The sequence below is a fragment of the Eptatretus burgeri genome, chromosome 6, assembly GCF_056783735.1.
Source record: "Eptatretus burgeri isolate ZD-2024b chromosome 6, Ebu_testis_v1, whole genome shotgun sequence".
Taxonomy (NCBI): Eukaryota; Metazoa; Chordata; class Myxini; order Myxiniformes; family Myxinidae; genus Eptatretus; species Eptatretus burgeri.
The window spans coordinates 13,215,833-13,233,366 of record NC_140966.1 but is presented as its reverse complement, the minus strand read 5'-3'; the positions used below and the strand labels follow the sequence as shown (position 1 = coordinate 13,233,366).

The following is a 17,534-nucleotide window of genomic DNA, read 5'->3' as shown; positions in this document are numbered from 1 at the left end:
TGTACCATGCCGTATGCAAAGCAACAGTGCTGCCGAAGAAGTTACCACTTCGACTCAGGAAGTCAAGGCAGTAATTTGGAATTTTACCAGTGTTGGCGATAGCGCGCCTATTCTCCGTGAAGGACACCATGAGGGTCATTAACGTCCATTAACTAATGCCTAACGGGACGGCCTTTTAACGTCCATCCACGGGATGGCACACACATGGATAAATCACCCTGCCTGTGAAACACCCAGGATGATAGTGTATCGCTGGGTCGGGATTTGAACCAAGGATGAACAGAGTCGAGGAGAGTGCGCGTACCTTTAGGCTGTCCTGCCAGACACCACGACACTCAAAATATGCAAAAGGCATAAAATACTGCAATAATAATAATAATAATAATAATAACAAACAATAACAATAATAATAATAAATGCACCAAAACACCCACAGCTGAAGTGAACAGATGTGTTAAGCAAGACAATAAATATTTAAAAGAGAAACTCACTTTTGTACAAGCATCTGAATGCTACCTTTCCAAGAGGACATCTGCAGTGCAAGGTCAGCCACAGCAAGTGCAAGCTGCAATGAAAATTGCATAACCTTCTTAACCAACACACCAATCGAATGCAATCGCTCACCAAGGCAAGCTTTACATTTGCTGCCAAATTGTACACAGCAACCCAAACCCCGCAACCAAAAACTGCTCTTTCGTCACAGTTGAACCTACGTACACATTTGACTTGCAAACGATTACAGGTCTTCTACATATCACATATACAAACACAAAAGGGGACAAAATACTCTCAGCTCCACACAACCTTCTCTCACATCCTCCCAACCTCATTCCCCTCCAACCTCACTGCTACATTTTCTCTCCCCTCTCAAACACAATTGAGAGATAATCCTGGAACGTTGGGCAAAACAGTGCTCAGTATGGATTTCTGATAGTTTTGTCCTTTCCCCTTCAATGTTTTTTTTGGGAGAAAATACAGAAAAATAAACAAACAAGCCGGTAGGCGACGAGAGATTCGCTAGGATCGAAGCGCTGGATACGATGCTTTTCATTCTGACCAATCCACTGACAAAGATTCATTGCCAAGACGTATTGGTTCACATACAATTGTTCCTCTGCCTGGCAAAATTTTTTCCTATTGCGTATTTTGCCAACTGGCACTCCTCATAAAAAATGACGGTAAATAGACACCCTATTTTTGAAGGACTACCATTTGAAAAATAATCAGTATGCTGGTTTGTGCTGTGGAACCTCGCGTTGCAGACACACACACACACACACACACACACACACACACACACACACACACACACACACACACACACACACACACACACACACACACACACACACACACACACACACACAGATAAACTTCTCTCAATGTTCTTGTTTGACCACACCTCCTGAGCCACACAATATTTTCCATAAGCCATGCCCACTTTCCTACGTCATGCCCACTTTCCTACGCCACTCCCACTTTTCATCAACCACGTCCACTTTCCCTAAGCTCCTCATAAAAAATTGACGGTGAATAGGCACCCGATTTTTGAAGGACTACCATTTGAAAAATAAAACCTCAATCAAAAATCGGCTCGAGTAAAATTTTCTAAATATCTCGAAGTGTTTAATTCCGAAGTCTCGCTTGTCTACATTCAAAGCTGAAGGACAAGTATTGAAAATATTGCACGTGGTTTTTTGGCCGCTGCACAGCAACGGGTGGTTGCTCGGCAACGAAATTCAAATACGCACATTCCCAACAAATACTGCACATGTCGGCAAAGTTTCATCGAAATCAGTTCGCTGGTTTGTGCTGTGGAGCCTCGCGTTGCGCACGCGCGCACACACACGCACACGCGCGCGCACACACACGCACACGCGCGCGCACACACACGCACACGCGCGCGCACACACACGCACACGCACGCGTGCGCACACACACGCACGCGCACACACACGCACACGCGCGCGCGCGCACACACACACACACGCACACGCGCGCGCGCGCACACACGCACGCACACGCGCGCACACATGCACACGCGCACACGCGCACACACGCACGCACACACACACGCGCACTCACACACACACACACACACACATACGCACACACGCACGCACGCACGCACGCACGCACGCACGCACACACGCACGCACAACCCGACAATAAGGGATATCTAGCATATATAGCGAATCCAAGACACACATATGCACATCGAGGAAGTAGAACCTGCAAGGCATTTGAATGACAAGCGTATACACGCCTTTCAAAGACAACGCCACACTCCAAGGGACGATGTTCTGATAAATATCGAGCCGAGATAGTGCGTGGAACTGGGAAGGCATCGTTCTGGTTCATCAGGGAGTGTCGTTTGAAATATCCAGTTTGCCGATAACCACAGACTGCTTCATTGCATAGGAACATGTACGATTCATCGTTCCATGTGAAGGGTTGCCAATGTTCAACAAACTGATTCTGCTGACGCTTCAGATACACGGTAGTAAATCCGTGGCTTCTGAGTAACATCGAGGTTTATCTCAAATTAAAATATTGATCATACAGTCACCATCATATTTGTCCATGTGCCGTCCTCAATTACAATACAATTGTTAACTTATTGGGTGAGGGAGAGATATGGGTACGGAAGGGGTACATGTAAAATATGCCCCACACTTTTGAAAACAGCGTATCCACATACTGTACATGATATGATAAATCAACCAATTGTACGTGAATTAAAGACATTAGTAAACTAGAAAGCATCCAAAAATGTGAAGCTTATTCGAACAAAACTAGAAGAAAAAAAAAAGCGATAAATAGGTTGCATTAATTAATTACTGCACTCCACATTCTCAAAATAAATGTTTGTTGAAAAATTGTTGACAAAAGCTCAAATGGTAAAAAGTTTAAACAGACAGACCCAATTGCAAAAACAGTCTCCAGCTGCATCGGCAGACAGATGATTTGTGCAGAGACCATACTCTGTGCAGAGCTTTGGTGCTGCCTAAGCAGTCTCCTTGGCTATTGGGCACAATCCTGAATGGGTTGCCACCCCGACACAGGATACCAGCAAGCTGGTACTGATTTCACCGACCTCGGGAGGATGACAGGCTGAGTTAACCCCACCTGGTATTAATTCAACAGACAAGCAGGATTTTAACTCAGGACTCCAGGATCCCAAGCCCACCACTCCAGCCATTAAGCCAACACCAGGCATTATGTGCTCAGATGGGAACGCTAAACACCCAGGTTGATATTGTTGCGAATTCGTGCCCGCCGGCGTGCGATCGGCCACGTACTCGAATCGCGGCACGTCGCCCACCGGACGGACAATTCAGTCGTGACCCTCTCGGAACAACGCCGGGAGCTAGTCAGGGGTGGGTCTTTCGACCTCACCACAATCGTGCCAATCGGCCACCCGCGTAGGATAGGGTTGTTCGCCAAACTCGACCTACCCAAGTACCTACGCGGATGGTTAATCGGGCGATCGTACCTCGCCGCAGGTCGACTTCAGACACGAACCGCTTAAGCGGTTCATTCCATACTGCAGAGATAACCGAGCGGAGTTATCGTCAACCTCGACGGTTCAGATTAGTTACCGGGAACTTACACCCACGACCAATCTCTTACGCGATGCAGGATGGAGAGTCAACAAACGGAAGGAGACGAAGCAAAGCGGGAACAATTGAACAAGCACATTTATTTCACGCACGCAGACAGCACAGAAGGCACGTATTCAGTCACAGTAATAATAATAAAAGGCACGTATTCAAGCACAGAAAGGAACAGTAAAAGAGAGATACTACCGACTCAGACCGACACACGGCAACACTTACACAGTTTTACTTAACAGACGGCGCCACCACAAGCATTTACACAAAAAGCAAAGGAAAAAGAAAGCCACCCTTATAGGCGAGGAGGCGTGAATCATTTTGGATCCGAATTTCAACCTCGAAAAGGCCGCCATTCGCGCTCGCGGCTCGGTGCGTTTGGCACCAATCGCCGATCGGGCCCTAGACAGCCAGACATTCAGTGTTCACAGGTGTGCGGTTGTTGGTTGTGAAGGAGAAAGGCGAAGGTGGTGGAGGGTTTTCTGTGGTGGTTTGATGGTTTTGGTGTCGTTTGGGAATGGCGGTGAAGCGATGTTTGCGGGATGGAGTTGTGAAGGTAAAGGTAGTGGCTGTTTGCGTTGTTGGCAGCTTAATGGTCGAAAATAACAATAGAGAAAGAAAAAATGGCTAACTGAAGGATCGCAGCCCGAATGGATCACATGAATTCCCTCTATACAACGGGTGTGGGCTAACTACACGTGGACTTATCGAGATATCTCACCTGAGGACTCTTTATGGTGTAATGCGAATTTCCACAACCGTTACAATATAAAAGGGGTGGATCAATAGATGGGTAATGCTCACCTGTGTAACAATGACTGGGGAAACTTCCTGAAGGTTCTCAATGTGCGTCAATAAAGAGTCACGTAGAGACACGTGCGTGTCCGCTGGGAGTTCATAGAAAGCATACTGGATCTTCATCTTCATCGTCTGTGCTGCGAAGTAACAAGACTCTACATCTCTCCGCATGTGCAGAAGCTGGTCAGAGATTTCCCAAGCAAACATCTGTAACAGATTAAAAACAAAAAAAAAAAGTTGGGCAGTGAAAATCCAAGATGAGAAAACAATTCACAATAGAACAAAAAGCTGAAGATAATTTGGGCAGGAATTTATAAGTTGCCCAGGATACCGGCGATAACTAGCCTCCTTTCACAAGACACTGAGGGATCTTTTTTTTTTTCTTTCAGCATAAGTGCTACCAGACAGTTATCTGGCTTAAAACCCCTTCCCCCCACCCCCCCGCCCCCAGTCAAAATGGATATGGCACACAATGATGCATCAATCTGCATGCAAAACACAAGAGGGACAGTTCATGGTAAAAATCAAGATTCAAACTAAGGTAAGACCGCTCTTCTCAGCTATTCTGCTCGCCCTTGAACAACAATCATAACTGCACTACAAAGTGTTTAGATCAGTGACTTTAGGGCCCAGCAGGATTGCTGAGAGGTATGGCATTCACATTGGAGCTATCTAGTCTGAGTTCGGTTTCTGAGTAGACTATAAACTGTCACAGTGGTGCTTCACAGGTCGAGCTATTAAGTTCCTGCAAAATGGTATCAAGCCAACCCTCTAACAAACATCAAAATAAAGAACATCGATGAGTATGCCACCCTTTGGAGGGATGTTAAGTTGGGTGCTCTCTCTGCAAGCATTTTACAGTGGTCATTAAAGATACCACAGCATCTTTCACAAGAGCTGGCTGGCACTCTGCCAACACCAAGACCAAATTGCTGTCATGAATACTGCTGTGAAAAGCAATGGCAACACACCCTGTGCATTCCTTTGACAGCGCAGATGCTCTGGAGAGTCGGACATTGGGATTGACGTGAATTTAAGGCACAGGTTCCCCAAATCACATATTTAATGATTTGCTTCCTTGGTTCCTTCCATCATTTTTCTCCACCTTTAAATCATAATGAATGAAAAGCAAAATTCATATCTTCACCTCCACAGTTCTTCATTTCAATGCAGCAATCATGCAGAATAATGGAAAGTGTACAAATGCATGTATAACTGGAAAGGCACGAGGTAGAGCGTATACCTCCGCCAGGGTAAACAGTTTACATTTACTGTAATATATATATATATATGTATATATATATATATATATATATATATATATATATATATATATATATATATATATATATATATATACATATATATATATATATATATATATATATATATATATATATATATATATGTATATGTATATATATATATATATATATATATATATATATATATATATATATATATATATATGTATATGTATATATATATATATATACATATATATATATATAGTCGAAAGTGTGTCTGTGTGTGTGTGTTTCTCTGTGACCGATGCACGCAAATAGTACTGGACTGATCCTCACCAAACTTCACATGCTAACAGAACATGTACCCGGGAGTGTCCCGATGTAAAAGAATTGTACTTCCGACTTCCGGTTTCCGAATTATGACGTCATCACCCGATTTCGTAACGTTAATTTTTCAAGTTCAGCCGATTGACATGGGGCCAACGCCATATACAATATATCTAACATACGATTTTAAGTTTTCGTTTGTCTGTTTGTTTTGTTTGTCTGTACACGCTAATCTCCTGAAAGGTGAAAGGTAGGAGCTAACCACTGAAACAAAAAAGTCGGGATGGACCCCGGGAAGGTTATAGGCTATGTGGCAAGGCCCCTCGGCCGGGGGCGAAAGGGGGTGTGTTTCCCATTCACCAGCCCCCTTAGCCTATGACTGCCATGGCCCCTGAGCTTATGACTGACATGGCCCCTTAGTCTATGACTGCCATGGTTTCCCCCCTTAGCCTATGACTGCCATGGCCCAATAGGGAACTGATACTGTGCTCGCGTCAGACATATGTATGGAAGATTAAATTCATTCAAAAAGAACCCGGGCAGCGCCGGGTGCATTCACCTAGTAAATATATATAATGGATATATATACGGTATATATATATATATGTATATATATATATATATATATATATATATGTATATATATATATATATATATATATATATATATGATAACAATATAATGGATAAATATATATATATATATACATACATACATACATACCGTGGTGCCCCCAGAATCCGAACGCCCCATTGTTTGAACAAATTGGAATCCGAACAATTTTTGAGAAAATTTTGCCCTAAAAACCGAACACAACGTGGCGTTCATGTTTGTTTACGTGCGTCCCCCCCCCCCCTCCCCGCCTGTTCGACACGCATCTTCGCGATTTGTTCATTCAGTTCGTCGGTGGAAGTACTCGTGAAAGCATCTCTCGTGAGTCGATCGCTACTTTACCTCGTGTTTTCACCTTGATTTGTGCATTTTTTTTTTTCAATTATCACCCTTGTGCATTCACCATGGCACCCAAGAAGAGCAGTGAAGCAAATATGAATAAGAGGAAGTCTGTGAGATTGACAATTGAGTTGAAGAAAGAACTTATCGCTAAGCATGAGAGCAGTACGCGTGTGTCTGATCTCGCTGCCATGTTCGAGCTGCCGAGATCGACCGTGTGTAGGATTCTGAAAAATAAAGAAGCGATAAAAGCACGAAAACCCGTCTTGAAGCGAACTCATTCAATGAACCCTCTGACGAATCAGCTTTAACAAACTCAACGTTTTTTTCGCGAGCATGGTAGTGACGTCATGCTGCGTCACCCAATCGCTTCACCTCTTGATTCTCTCCCGTGGAACCGTGCGGTGAAAACGGCACGTTTGTGTCTCCACAGAGTGTACTGGGATATAAAACATCATTTCGTGCTTCAAGGTTAATTCCATACCTCCACCAGGCTGAACAGTTTACGTTTTGGATCCCAATGGCCACTGATAGGCCGGAGCTGCATCCAGACTTGATAGAAGAAGCGACAACGCTCCTGCTCATCCCCCAGGCTTGGAAAAAGATTCATGACCCAGAAAAGGTCATTTACTCATCTTATTTTACCTTAAACATGGGTAATTTCAGTTGAAAGTGTCTTGAAAGTGGGTTTTCTTGGGGTACAGGAACGGATTAATTCACTTTCCATTATTTCTTATTGGGAAAATAGTTTTGGAATCCGAACTTTTTGGAACGAATTAAATTGGGATTCTGGGGGCACCACTATATATATATATATATATATATATATATATATATATATATATATATATATATATATATATATATATATATATATATATATATATATATATATATATATATATATATATATAGTCATGCACCGCTTTATGACGTATCGGTCAACGACGGACCGCATATACGACGGTGGTCCCATAAGATTATAATGGAGCTGAAAAATTCCTATCGCCTCGTGATGTCGTAGCGCTGCCAGTCGTATAAAAGTACAGTAGAGCACATATAATTACTGCATGTACAGTACATAATACTTGATAATGATTATAAACAACTACAGTGTGGCCCCATTATAACGTGATCGTTGAGGCCCATAAAATGTCATTGCGATCGTCGCGGGGTCGCGCTAAATCTGGATTCAAGGAAATCACCGTTCAAACTAACCCAATGTTGACCTAACATCCTAAAGCACCCCGATTTTCACCCGATTTGACCCGTTTTTTTTACACGTTTACCTTCTCGCAAGTAAATTACTTTTGAATCAAAGAATTCCGCGAATAAATCGTTGTTGTTACAGTAGAAATTAAAACACAAATAAATTTTTAGTAAAGCTTTTTATGTTATTAAAACATTCGCACTGTTCCACAAATATATCACACAACTGACAGGTGCTCGTTCCCTCATTTGTAAATTATAACATCGGTGCAATGATTATTTATAAAATCCACATGCTATTTCTTCACCTTTCCATAATGTATGCGAGAGGAGATTGTAAGCAGCCGCTGACAACACACATGGCCGTCATGAACAGCACAAAGGTAAAACGAACACGTCTTCCGTCTATCTTGGATATGGGACAGTGGGACAAGATGTGGAGGTGGAAGACAGTGATATTGATGATCCTGCCCCTCAGCCCCTGTATAGGCCTCAGGCCTAGGCTAATGTGTGTGTTTGTATCTTAGTTTTTAACAAAAAAGTTTAAAAAGTTAAAAATTAATAAATATTTTTGTACAGCTGTACAATGTGTTTGGTGTTTTCGTGTTAGGGTTATTACAAGAAGAAAGAAATTTTTTTTTTCTAAATTTAGTGAAGCTGAAGTGTTGTGTTTATAAAATCTACAGTGGTGTGCAGTAATGTCCTGGGCCTTCACATTCACTCACCACTCACTCACCCAGAGCAACTTCCAGTCCTGCAAGCTCCATTCATGGTAAGTGCCCTATGCAGGTGATCCTTTTTTTAATCTTTTATACCGTATTTTTTACTGTACCTTTTCTATTGTTATGGTTTCACCGGCGCGTCGCCACGAGCACGACCCTCGATGGAGCAGTGGGGCCATCTCAGCTCGATCGCCCGGAATTACAGATCGCCGGCACGGAGAAGTCCGAGGTCGGCGGGTCCTGGTTATTTTGGACCGAAATATGCCAATGGGGAGACCACGTGGGGTAGGGTCGATTATCAACTTCAATTTACCAAGTACCCACGTGATCCAATGACTGGGGTATTTCACCCTTGACGGAACTCGTACGGAAGCGAGCCATTTAAGCGAGCCCGTTCCATGTGCGATGCCGAGCGGTTATATAATCACCGAGTTCCGCCGGCCCGATTATCCTGTTACTCCGTTATAGCGGCAATGACTGCTCACTTTCCCACATGCACGACACACCCAGTCAATGGAGAAATGACACAACGAGCTGAGTACATTTAAACAATTGGGTATGTTTATTTACCAATGATGGGGGACTAGGGGAGCATGCAAGAGGAGAGCTATACTGAATATCAAGCAAGGCAAATAATATACAGGCAAAAGCACTTAACAGTTCACTACTTATCAGACTGGCGCCACAAACAGACACACGCACACCCAGACAGAAGTGAACCTCAACGGCCTTTATTGCGACTCTCCAGCCGAGGAGGACAGACCTGCTGTGAGCCAGGCGTGGCTGGCTACCCGGCCACGAGCGCTCGGCTGGACGTCCCCTGGTCTTGGGACTGGTGTCGCCGTACCAGCCAGGTGGAAGGCGACGACCCGAAGCTTTGGAGCCGGAACGAGGTCGTTGCAGGAGAAGCCAAGGTGATGAGCCGGGCAGAGAAGAAGAGGGAGAAGAGAAGCAGGAAAGAACCAGAACAACTCCAAGAGAGCCGTCGACGATAATCTCCTCAGGACACACCTTAGATCGGCCCCCTCCCGCTCAATGAACGCTTCTCTCTTCCCCACTCGCCCTCCCATTGGACGGGAGGCCCCATGTGACTCCTCGTCTGCTCCCGATTGGACAGGCGCGTGGTGGGCAGGGCACTCCATCCCTTGGGCGGAGTCTCCAGCAGGGGGGGTGTTTGTGGCTCCACCTACGGCTTCACCTCAGACCGTGTGTTTAATGGCAACGGTGCTGGGTCGGAGGCGGAGCGCGGAAGACGCCGGATCCCCGCCGAATGGCCACGGAGGGACGGCATGTCTGTGTTAGACTCCGCCCATGCGCTCGCGTGAAGAACGCACAGCGCCAGTTCCATGTTGAACATTCCAGTTCCAGAATGGTGCCGTTGTGGCATTGTTGAAACTCTAATACAATCGTAGCGCATTCACATTTGATTTACCCATTAGACCAGGGACGGGAGCTATCTACCAAACATATACTTACCGATATAACTAATATATAGGAACCTGAATGTTGAGTGCGATAGCTTTCCAAAACCGCAACACCATGTTTAGATACACAAATACTTACCATTGTGTTACAATTACCAACAGTCTTCAGGACAGTAACATGCTGTAGAGGTTTGTAGCCTTGGAGCAATTTGTTATACCATATAGCCGAGGTGTGTAGTAGGCTATACCATCTAGGTTTGTGTAAGTACACTCCATGATGTTCGCACAATGACGACATCGCTTAACGACGCATTTCTCAGAACGTATCCCCGTCGTTAAGTGGCGCATGACTGTATATGTATATGTATGTGTGTATATATATATATATATATATATATATATATATATATATATATATATATATATATATATAAAATAGATTAAAATATATATATATAAAATAGATTAAAATATATATATATGTAAAGATTAAAATAGATTTAAAAAAATAAATAAATATATATAATTCCAGCAATCTCTGTCTGTCTGTCTGTGACCACTGTTTCTCGACAACCACTGGTCCGATCTAATTGAAACTTGCCAGGTATATTGATGGGGCCATGCGGATGTGCATTTTCATGGTTTGATATTAATCGGACAAGTGGTTCCCAAGTTATGGCCATTTATTTACCAAACCAATGACAGGACAGGGTGCTATGATGTCACAATTCTTCTTAGTCTTTTTTTTTTTCTTTTTTATTGCACGTACGGCCACGCACGTGTGGGCATGTACTAGTATATATAAATAAAATAGATAAATATATATATATATATAAATAAAATCGATAAATATATATATATATATATATAAATAAAATCGATAAATATATGTATATATATATATATATATATATATAAAATAGATAAATATGTGTGTGTGTGTGTGTGTGTGTGTGTGTGTGTGTGTGTGTGTGTGTGTGTGAGTGTGTGTGTGTGTGTGTGTGTGTGTGTGTGTGTGTGTATATATATATATATATGTGTGTATATATATATATATATATATATATATATATATATATATATATATATATATATATATATATATATACATATATACATACATATACATATATATATATATATATATATATATATACATATATATATATATATATCTTCTTCTTTCGGCTGCTCCCATTCGGGGTCGCCACAGCGGATCATCCGTATGATCCGCATAGTGATTTGGCACGTTTTACGCCGGATGCCCTTCCTAACGCAACCCTGGTCGCCTCTTACGACACAGGGATATGGTACACCTATTTTAACCGGGGTATACACCAGCCCAGTATACTGGTACTCATTTCGCCGACCTCGGAAGGATGACAGGCTGAGTCAACCCCCTGGTGTATTAATTCAGTGGCCCAACGGGGCTTGAACTCAGGACCTTTTGGATCCCAAGCCGCTGCCCTAACCACTGCGCCAACACCAGGCTCATATATATATATATATATATATATATATATATATATATATATATATATATATATATATATACATATACATACATACATACATACATACTGGCACAGATCCCTGGAAATCCTTGCGTGATGGCCCTAGTTCATCGCGTGTTATGGATAAAATTTGTATTTTCTGTGACAAGAAAACCAAATACAATACGGGATCCAAAACCCGTGAACCACTCATGCAGTCTTTAGAGCTCTGTTCTGATGACAAGGTTCGACAAGCAGCCATTAGGCAATTTGACAACAAAATTCTGGCCATAACATCACGAGAACTCGTGGCAGCAGAGGCCCAATATCATAAGACCTGTTACAGAAATTACACGAGGGATGAGAAACCCAAAGCTGTGACTGCAACTGTGGCAAACGAAGATGTGGCCTGCCAAGAAGCAGAACAAGAATCATACATGATGTTGTTCAAGCACATAAGGGACACTATTTTCACTAATCCTCAGGCTCTTCGCCTGACTCATCTAAATGACAAACTTGTAGAATTCATGAGAACATATGGCTTCCAAGATGTGAAGAAACAGACCAAAATCACATCCGCTGTAAGTTGGAGGCAGAATTTTGTCAGTCTCTCCACTTCATCACTGAGACAAATGGTAGGGTTCTTGTATACCCTGATAATCTATCACTTGCACAAGCCCTTACAGATAAGGATAAGGTCCAGGAACTAAAGTCTTCAAATGACATGACATGTCATCAACCAATCTGCAGTATACATCAGAGACCAGTCAGCACATTCAGTGGATGAGGAAAATTGGCTGCTCTCAAACTTCTGAAGGAGAATGTCCAGTTCCAAGAGGCATTCAGAAAACTCGGGCAAGATTGGATATTGTCTACAGAATTACTGACAAATCTGGAGGTGTTCACTTGTCATCTTTACGTGGCTCAGACAGACATCTCAGAAGTCAATGAAATGCGGTACCAATTATTCAGAATCAAGAACGGAAACGTAGACTCTTTACAGTTGCTTCCATGCAAGGATTGCCTGAAGATGCATGCTGTGAGGCCAAACTACCAAGCAGCCATTTGGCAGAGATCCCTGACCAGCAAGCCCAGCATACAAAATCCTATTGACAGTAATGGGTGGACCTTGGATGAAGTGGGACAGCTCACAGTCAACTGGATGACTGGTCCCATAGCCCCCGATGTTGGCCTGGAGTTCCTGTCTTGCAAGTGCAAGAGAAGCTGCCAGTTGCCATCTTGTCAGTGCATGGTGAATGGCTTGAAGTGCATAGATGCCTGCAGCATACAAACATGTGACAACATGAAGGATCATGAGGAAAATGATGACTTCACGGATTCTGACAGTTCAGAGAGTGATGATGAATGAACGAACAGTTGTGAACTGTATATGTATTTGATGTTTAGTATTGTCTGATTCATGGATTTATACTGGAAGTATACGTTTTATTTTGATCATGTTTACTTTAAACTACTATGTCTGGAAGAGAAGTATATGTATCACAATGACTTTCCAACAAAATGTACTTGAAAGATATCATATTGTTTGTTACCATGTCAATTTAATGTTATTCTTGCTATAGGGTAATTCCACGTAATAATGGACATGAAGCATAAAATTTGAAAATGTATTTTTCAAAAGGATTTCTGTTGGACGGTGTTTAGTTCGGTCTGAATTTTCATAATTTATGCGATATTTACTCCGTGGATGATGTTACGCGATTTGGCAGCCATCTTGAAGGAACTGCCTCAATGTCTTCCAACGGTAAGTCATTGTCCGTTATCATTTTGTCAAAAATATGGCTATTTGATGAATGTTTTAATCTGAAGTAGTATTTGCTGATGAATATTACTGATATAGGATCAGGCTGTAGTATAATTTTTGAAACATTTCCACTGTTGTGTACCTTTTTTTTTGCATTTTATTGTACCAGGTGCACATTGTTACGTCCGTTACATTTTTTACTGTTATCCACACCTGCAGTCCACGGTCCAATGCCTTTTTGATCAAAATATAATTTTTCTCTTTGCAAACTCATCCATTATTTATAAAATATACGATTTTCCTTGAGAGGTCCACTCATTTTCTGGAAAATTCGCATGGGTTACGTCCGTTATATTGCTGAGTTACGTCCGTTAGTGAACTTTTCAAAATGTTTTAACAAACAACAGACAGATCGTATCGTTGGAATATAGAAAGTATGCTACTAATGCTTAGTTTGCTTACCGTGAATGAAAGGTATACTACAAATTCGTTACTTCGCAGGATTTAAGAATTGTGCTATGGCCAGTTTTAGTTGTGTCCATTTCGATGTTACATCCGTTACGCCTCTTAAATGTTAATTTTTGCTTTAGTAGTCGACTACACAGTGGGGTTTGTACCAATATCAGAAAGCCATAGAGACTAATTACGATATTTAATAAAGAAACTCTCTGTAATATGGCCAACCTTTTCAAAATTTCAACATCAGTGATGCAATTTTTGTCTCAATGTTACGTCCATTACGCTGGAATTACCCTATAGTGATCTTTGGTTTGCTGAAGGCAACTATAGGAAAGATTTAGTTCTGTAATTATCATATTTGTGTCCTGAATATAAATAAGTCATGTACATGAAGTATGTGAGGAAATGTGTGTATGAAAACAGTAAGTATGAAACCTGTTGTGCTGTTTGCATCAAGGCTTTGGGTCAATAATAGAATAATCAGTTAATTATGGTTCAAATGTCTGAGAAAACTTCAGAATGTATATTAGTTTGAGGTCTAACATGTTTTGATAACTGCACATTTAATAATGACGAACAATGAGTCTCAGAAACAATTTTAAATGGTCCGATAAAGTTTGTACTTTTAAACATGTTCCTCTTCGTCCTTTTTTCTGGTTTTCTACCCCTCTCTCCCACATTTAGCTGCATAGAAACTAAGCTACTCTCCAGAAATGTCCATCATGCTGTTTTGAGTTAGAGATACATATAGGTAACAGAAAATAACTAAAAAAAATCTGGTGCCCTCTCATGGTAGCAATTTCCAGAATTTGGCCATGTAGTGGGGCAACTTAGCTAAATATAGCATAACAATTGTGCATTTTGTGAGGAAAGCACCAAATTTGGCACACTAGTAGCCTATCATATTATGAACAGATTTGGATATTGGGCCATCTCAAATTTTTGATGGCAGTGGAAAATGGCTGCCACAGCCATCAGCGGCTGAATTTGAGATGGCCCAATATCCAAATCTGTTCATAATATGATAGGGTACTAGTGTGCCAAATTTGGTACTTTCCTCACAAAATGCACAATTGTTATGCTAAGTTGCCCCACTAATGTAGCTCATGGACTACATGGGAAATTGTCCCGCGAAGTCATGGATTTTGTGGTGATTTTATTTTATTCATGAGCCACAAGCATAACAGTTCTAAAACATATTTTCCACAAGCCACACACAAAGCAGCTGGATGTACGTTCAGTACAATACTGTATGTATGCAAAAAACATCTTCCATGAGCCGTGAACATGACCTGCTTAGTGGGAGATATCGTTTCGCTGGACGTCCGACCATGTGCACTTTAAACAAGCGGTACCGTACGCACTGTATTGTAGCTTCATGGGATAAACATAAACATAGTTTTGCGAGATGTCTCACCAGTGTAACACGTCATTCCGCCGACGCCATCCCCCGTGAGTTACTAACAGAAGAAAAACACGAACAGCATCTATTGATGTATCCAGTAATTTTCAGGTCGCCACATGTGGACATTACACAATGGAAACGTTCAGAGGATCTTCGTGTGAATCACAGTCTTGCTACAAACAGCACCATCTGATCTCTTACATTTTAAAACGCTCAGCATAATCTTCCTGCAGACAGGAAAGATGTCGTGTCCTGTGAGTAAAAGAATGGAAACGTTCACCATGTCGACTGGCTACATACGGACTAATTACACAATGGCAACACTCACTATTTCCACAGCATTTTCCTGCATTTTCCATGACATCTGTGGGTCGGGAAATCCCCGGAACCTATCCTCCTCATTTCCCATTGAAACAATGCCGCCATATTCGCAGGTTTTTCCTGGAACGTATCCCCCACAAAAGTCGGGCCGATGTGCGCGTCATCATCATTGTTTTACGGCACTTTCCATGCTTGCATGTGCATGCCATGGTTCACCTCGTGGCTGCTTTCCAGGCTGCACAATCCCTTGCTCGCCATCTTGATAGGTCTTTAACTCCAATAAAGTGAGTGTTTTACATCCACAGCCAATGATAGAACGTAATGTCAGACCCCGCTAATCGCGGGGGATGCGTTCCTGGAAAATACCATAAATAGGGAATCTGTGACTAGCGGGGCATTGTTTCAATGGGAAAAGGGGTGATATGAAATCGCTAACCGCTGTGAATCTGAGGGAAATAAATAAATAAATAATCAAAAATCCCATGAAAAAAACCGCAAATATGCGAGGAAGCAGTATTCCTCCAAGCTGTGAGTGAAGGCCTTTAATTGCAAAAGACCTCACTTAGCATTCATACGTCATTTTGAAAGTCCCGTATTGGGGAGGGGGGGGGAACAAAAAAAAGACCGAGGAGGAGAAGGGGAGGTTACTTGAAAAACACAAAAAGACATAAAGATTCATGCTGGTCTGCAAATGGATTTCATCTGTCAAACACCATTTACAAGAGACCTAAAACAATTAGCCTTAACATCTTTGTAACCACAAGGACAGTCCTGAGCCTCATCATACACGAAGGACAGAAGAGGCCAATTTTGGGTCATTCGGTGATGTCATCAACAAAGGTTGCCATACCATTCAGTTAACAGAAAGAGCAACCTAAAAAAGATGTGAAATGCAATTTTTCACCACTATGTTTACAGAACAAGAGCAGCCCAGTAAGTTTTACATTCCTCAACACCATCTTTCCATTTTTAAATCCTTGGTCAACAGATTTCATTTTAAAAAATAAACAAATAAAGGTTTGGTCCCAGAACGTGTTCAAACATAGCCTTTACCCATTTTATTTTAAAGTCAAGACTCATTAAAAATAATAATTAATTAAAAAAAATTAAAAAACAACAACAAATAAATCTCAATTTATATTTCCCATCTCACCGCTCCACGCATCGTCACCAAATGTTGTATGTATGATTAACAATGTCTAACAATTCTGCTCATCACGTTAATCGATCATGAACTTTTTATACCCTCCTTGTTGACAACATCAGACAAGGGTCGGCATTTCAGAATCCCCAAGGTGGATGCTACAAATACTGGTGTAGCTATACATAGCAATAGGCAACAAGCTATCATTTCACAAATCATTGGAGGGTGCTACACTGAACCCATGCATTCATCGAGAGCATTTTTTTGTACACAATAGAACAAACGGATCAGGCCATAACAGAACAAAAGCAAAAGTAGAAAGAAAGGGCGAAACATACTTACAGCAGGGTTGAGGAACAAAATAGAGGGAGACTTGGACAATTAAAGGATATTGGGAGTAAAGAGAGGAAGGGGAAGATGCACAGACAGGGTGGACAAGATGGATACTTAAGCAAACTCTTTGGAAGGAAAGAGTGTAAATTTGGAAGGTGGGGGGCTTGGGGGTGAAGGGGTCAAAGTGGAGTAGAAAATATCGTGGTTTTGGATTGGGAATGATCTGAGATGGTGGTGAACAGCTGTCTTGAAGACCTGGAGGGAACAATGACATTGAAGAGGATGTAGAAGTTTGGTCCATGGGTGGGGAAAAAAATACAT

The 17,534-nt window shown here is 41.9% G+C and overlaps 1 protein-coding gene and 1 pseudogene across 2 annotated transcripts in view; one reads left to right on the top strand and one right to left on the bottom strand.

Moving 5' to 3' along the window:
• The window catches only part of TNPO3 (transportin 3), a 143,120-nt gene extending 138,476 nt beyond the window's left edge, over positions 1 to 4,644 (bottom strand). For both annotated transcript variants that reach the window (XM_085884079.1, XM_085884080.1), the window contains exons 1-2: positions 4,419 to 4,644; positions 492 to 565 (exon numbers count right to left, since the gene is read on the bottom strand). In XM_085884079.1, the coding sequence (XP_085740205.1) occupies positions 492 to 565; positions 4,419 to 4,619 (275 nt within the window). In that variant the 5' untranslated portion in view covers positions 4,620 to 4,644. The remainder of the gene's footprint in view (positions 1 to 491; positions 566 to 4,418) is intronic.
• Positions 4,645 to 9,462: 4,818 nt separating this feature from the next.
• On the top strand, positions 9,463 to 12,601 carry LOC147024312 (uncharacterized; annotated as a pseudogene).
• The last annotated feature ends 4,933 nt before the right edge of the window (positions 12,602 to 17,534 follow it).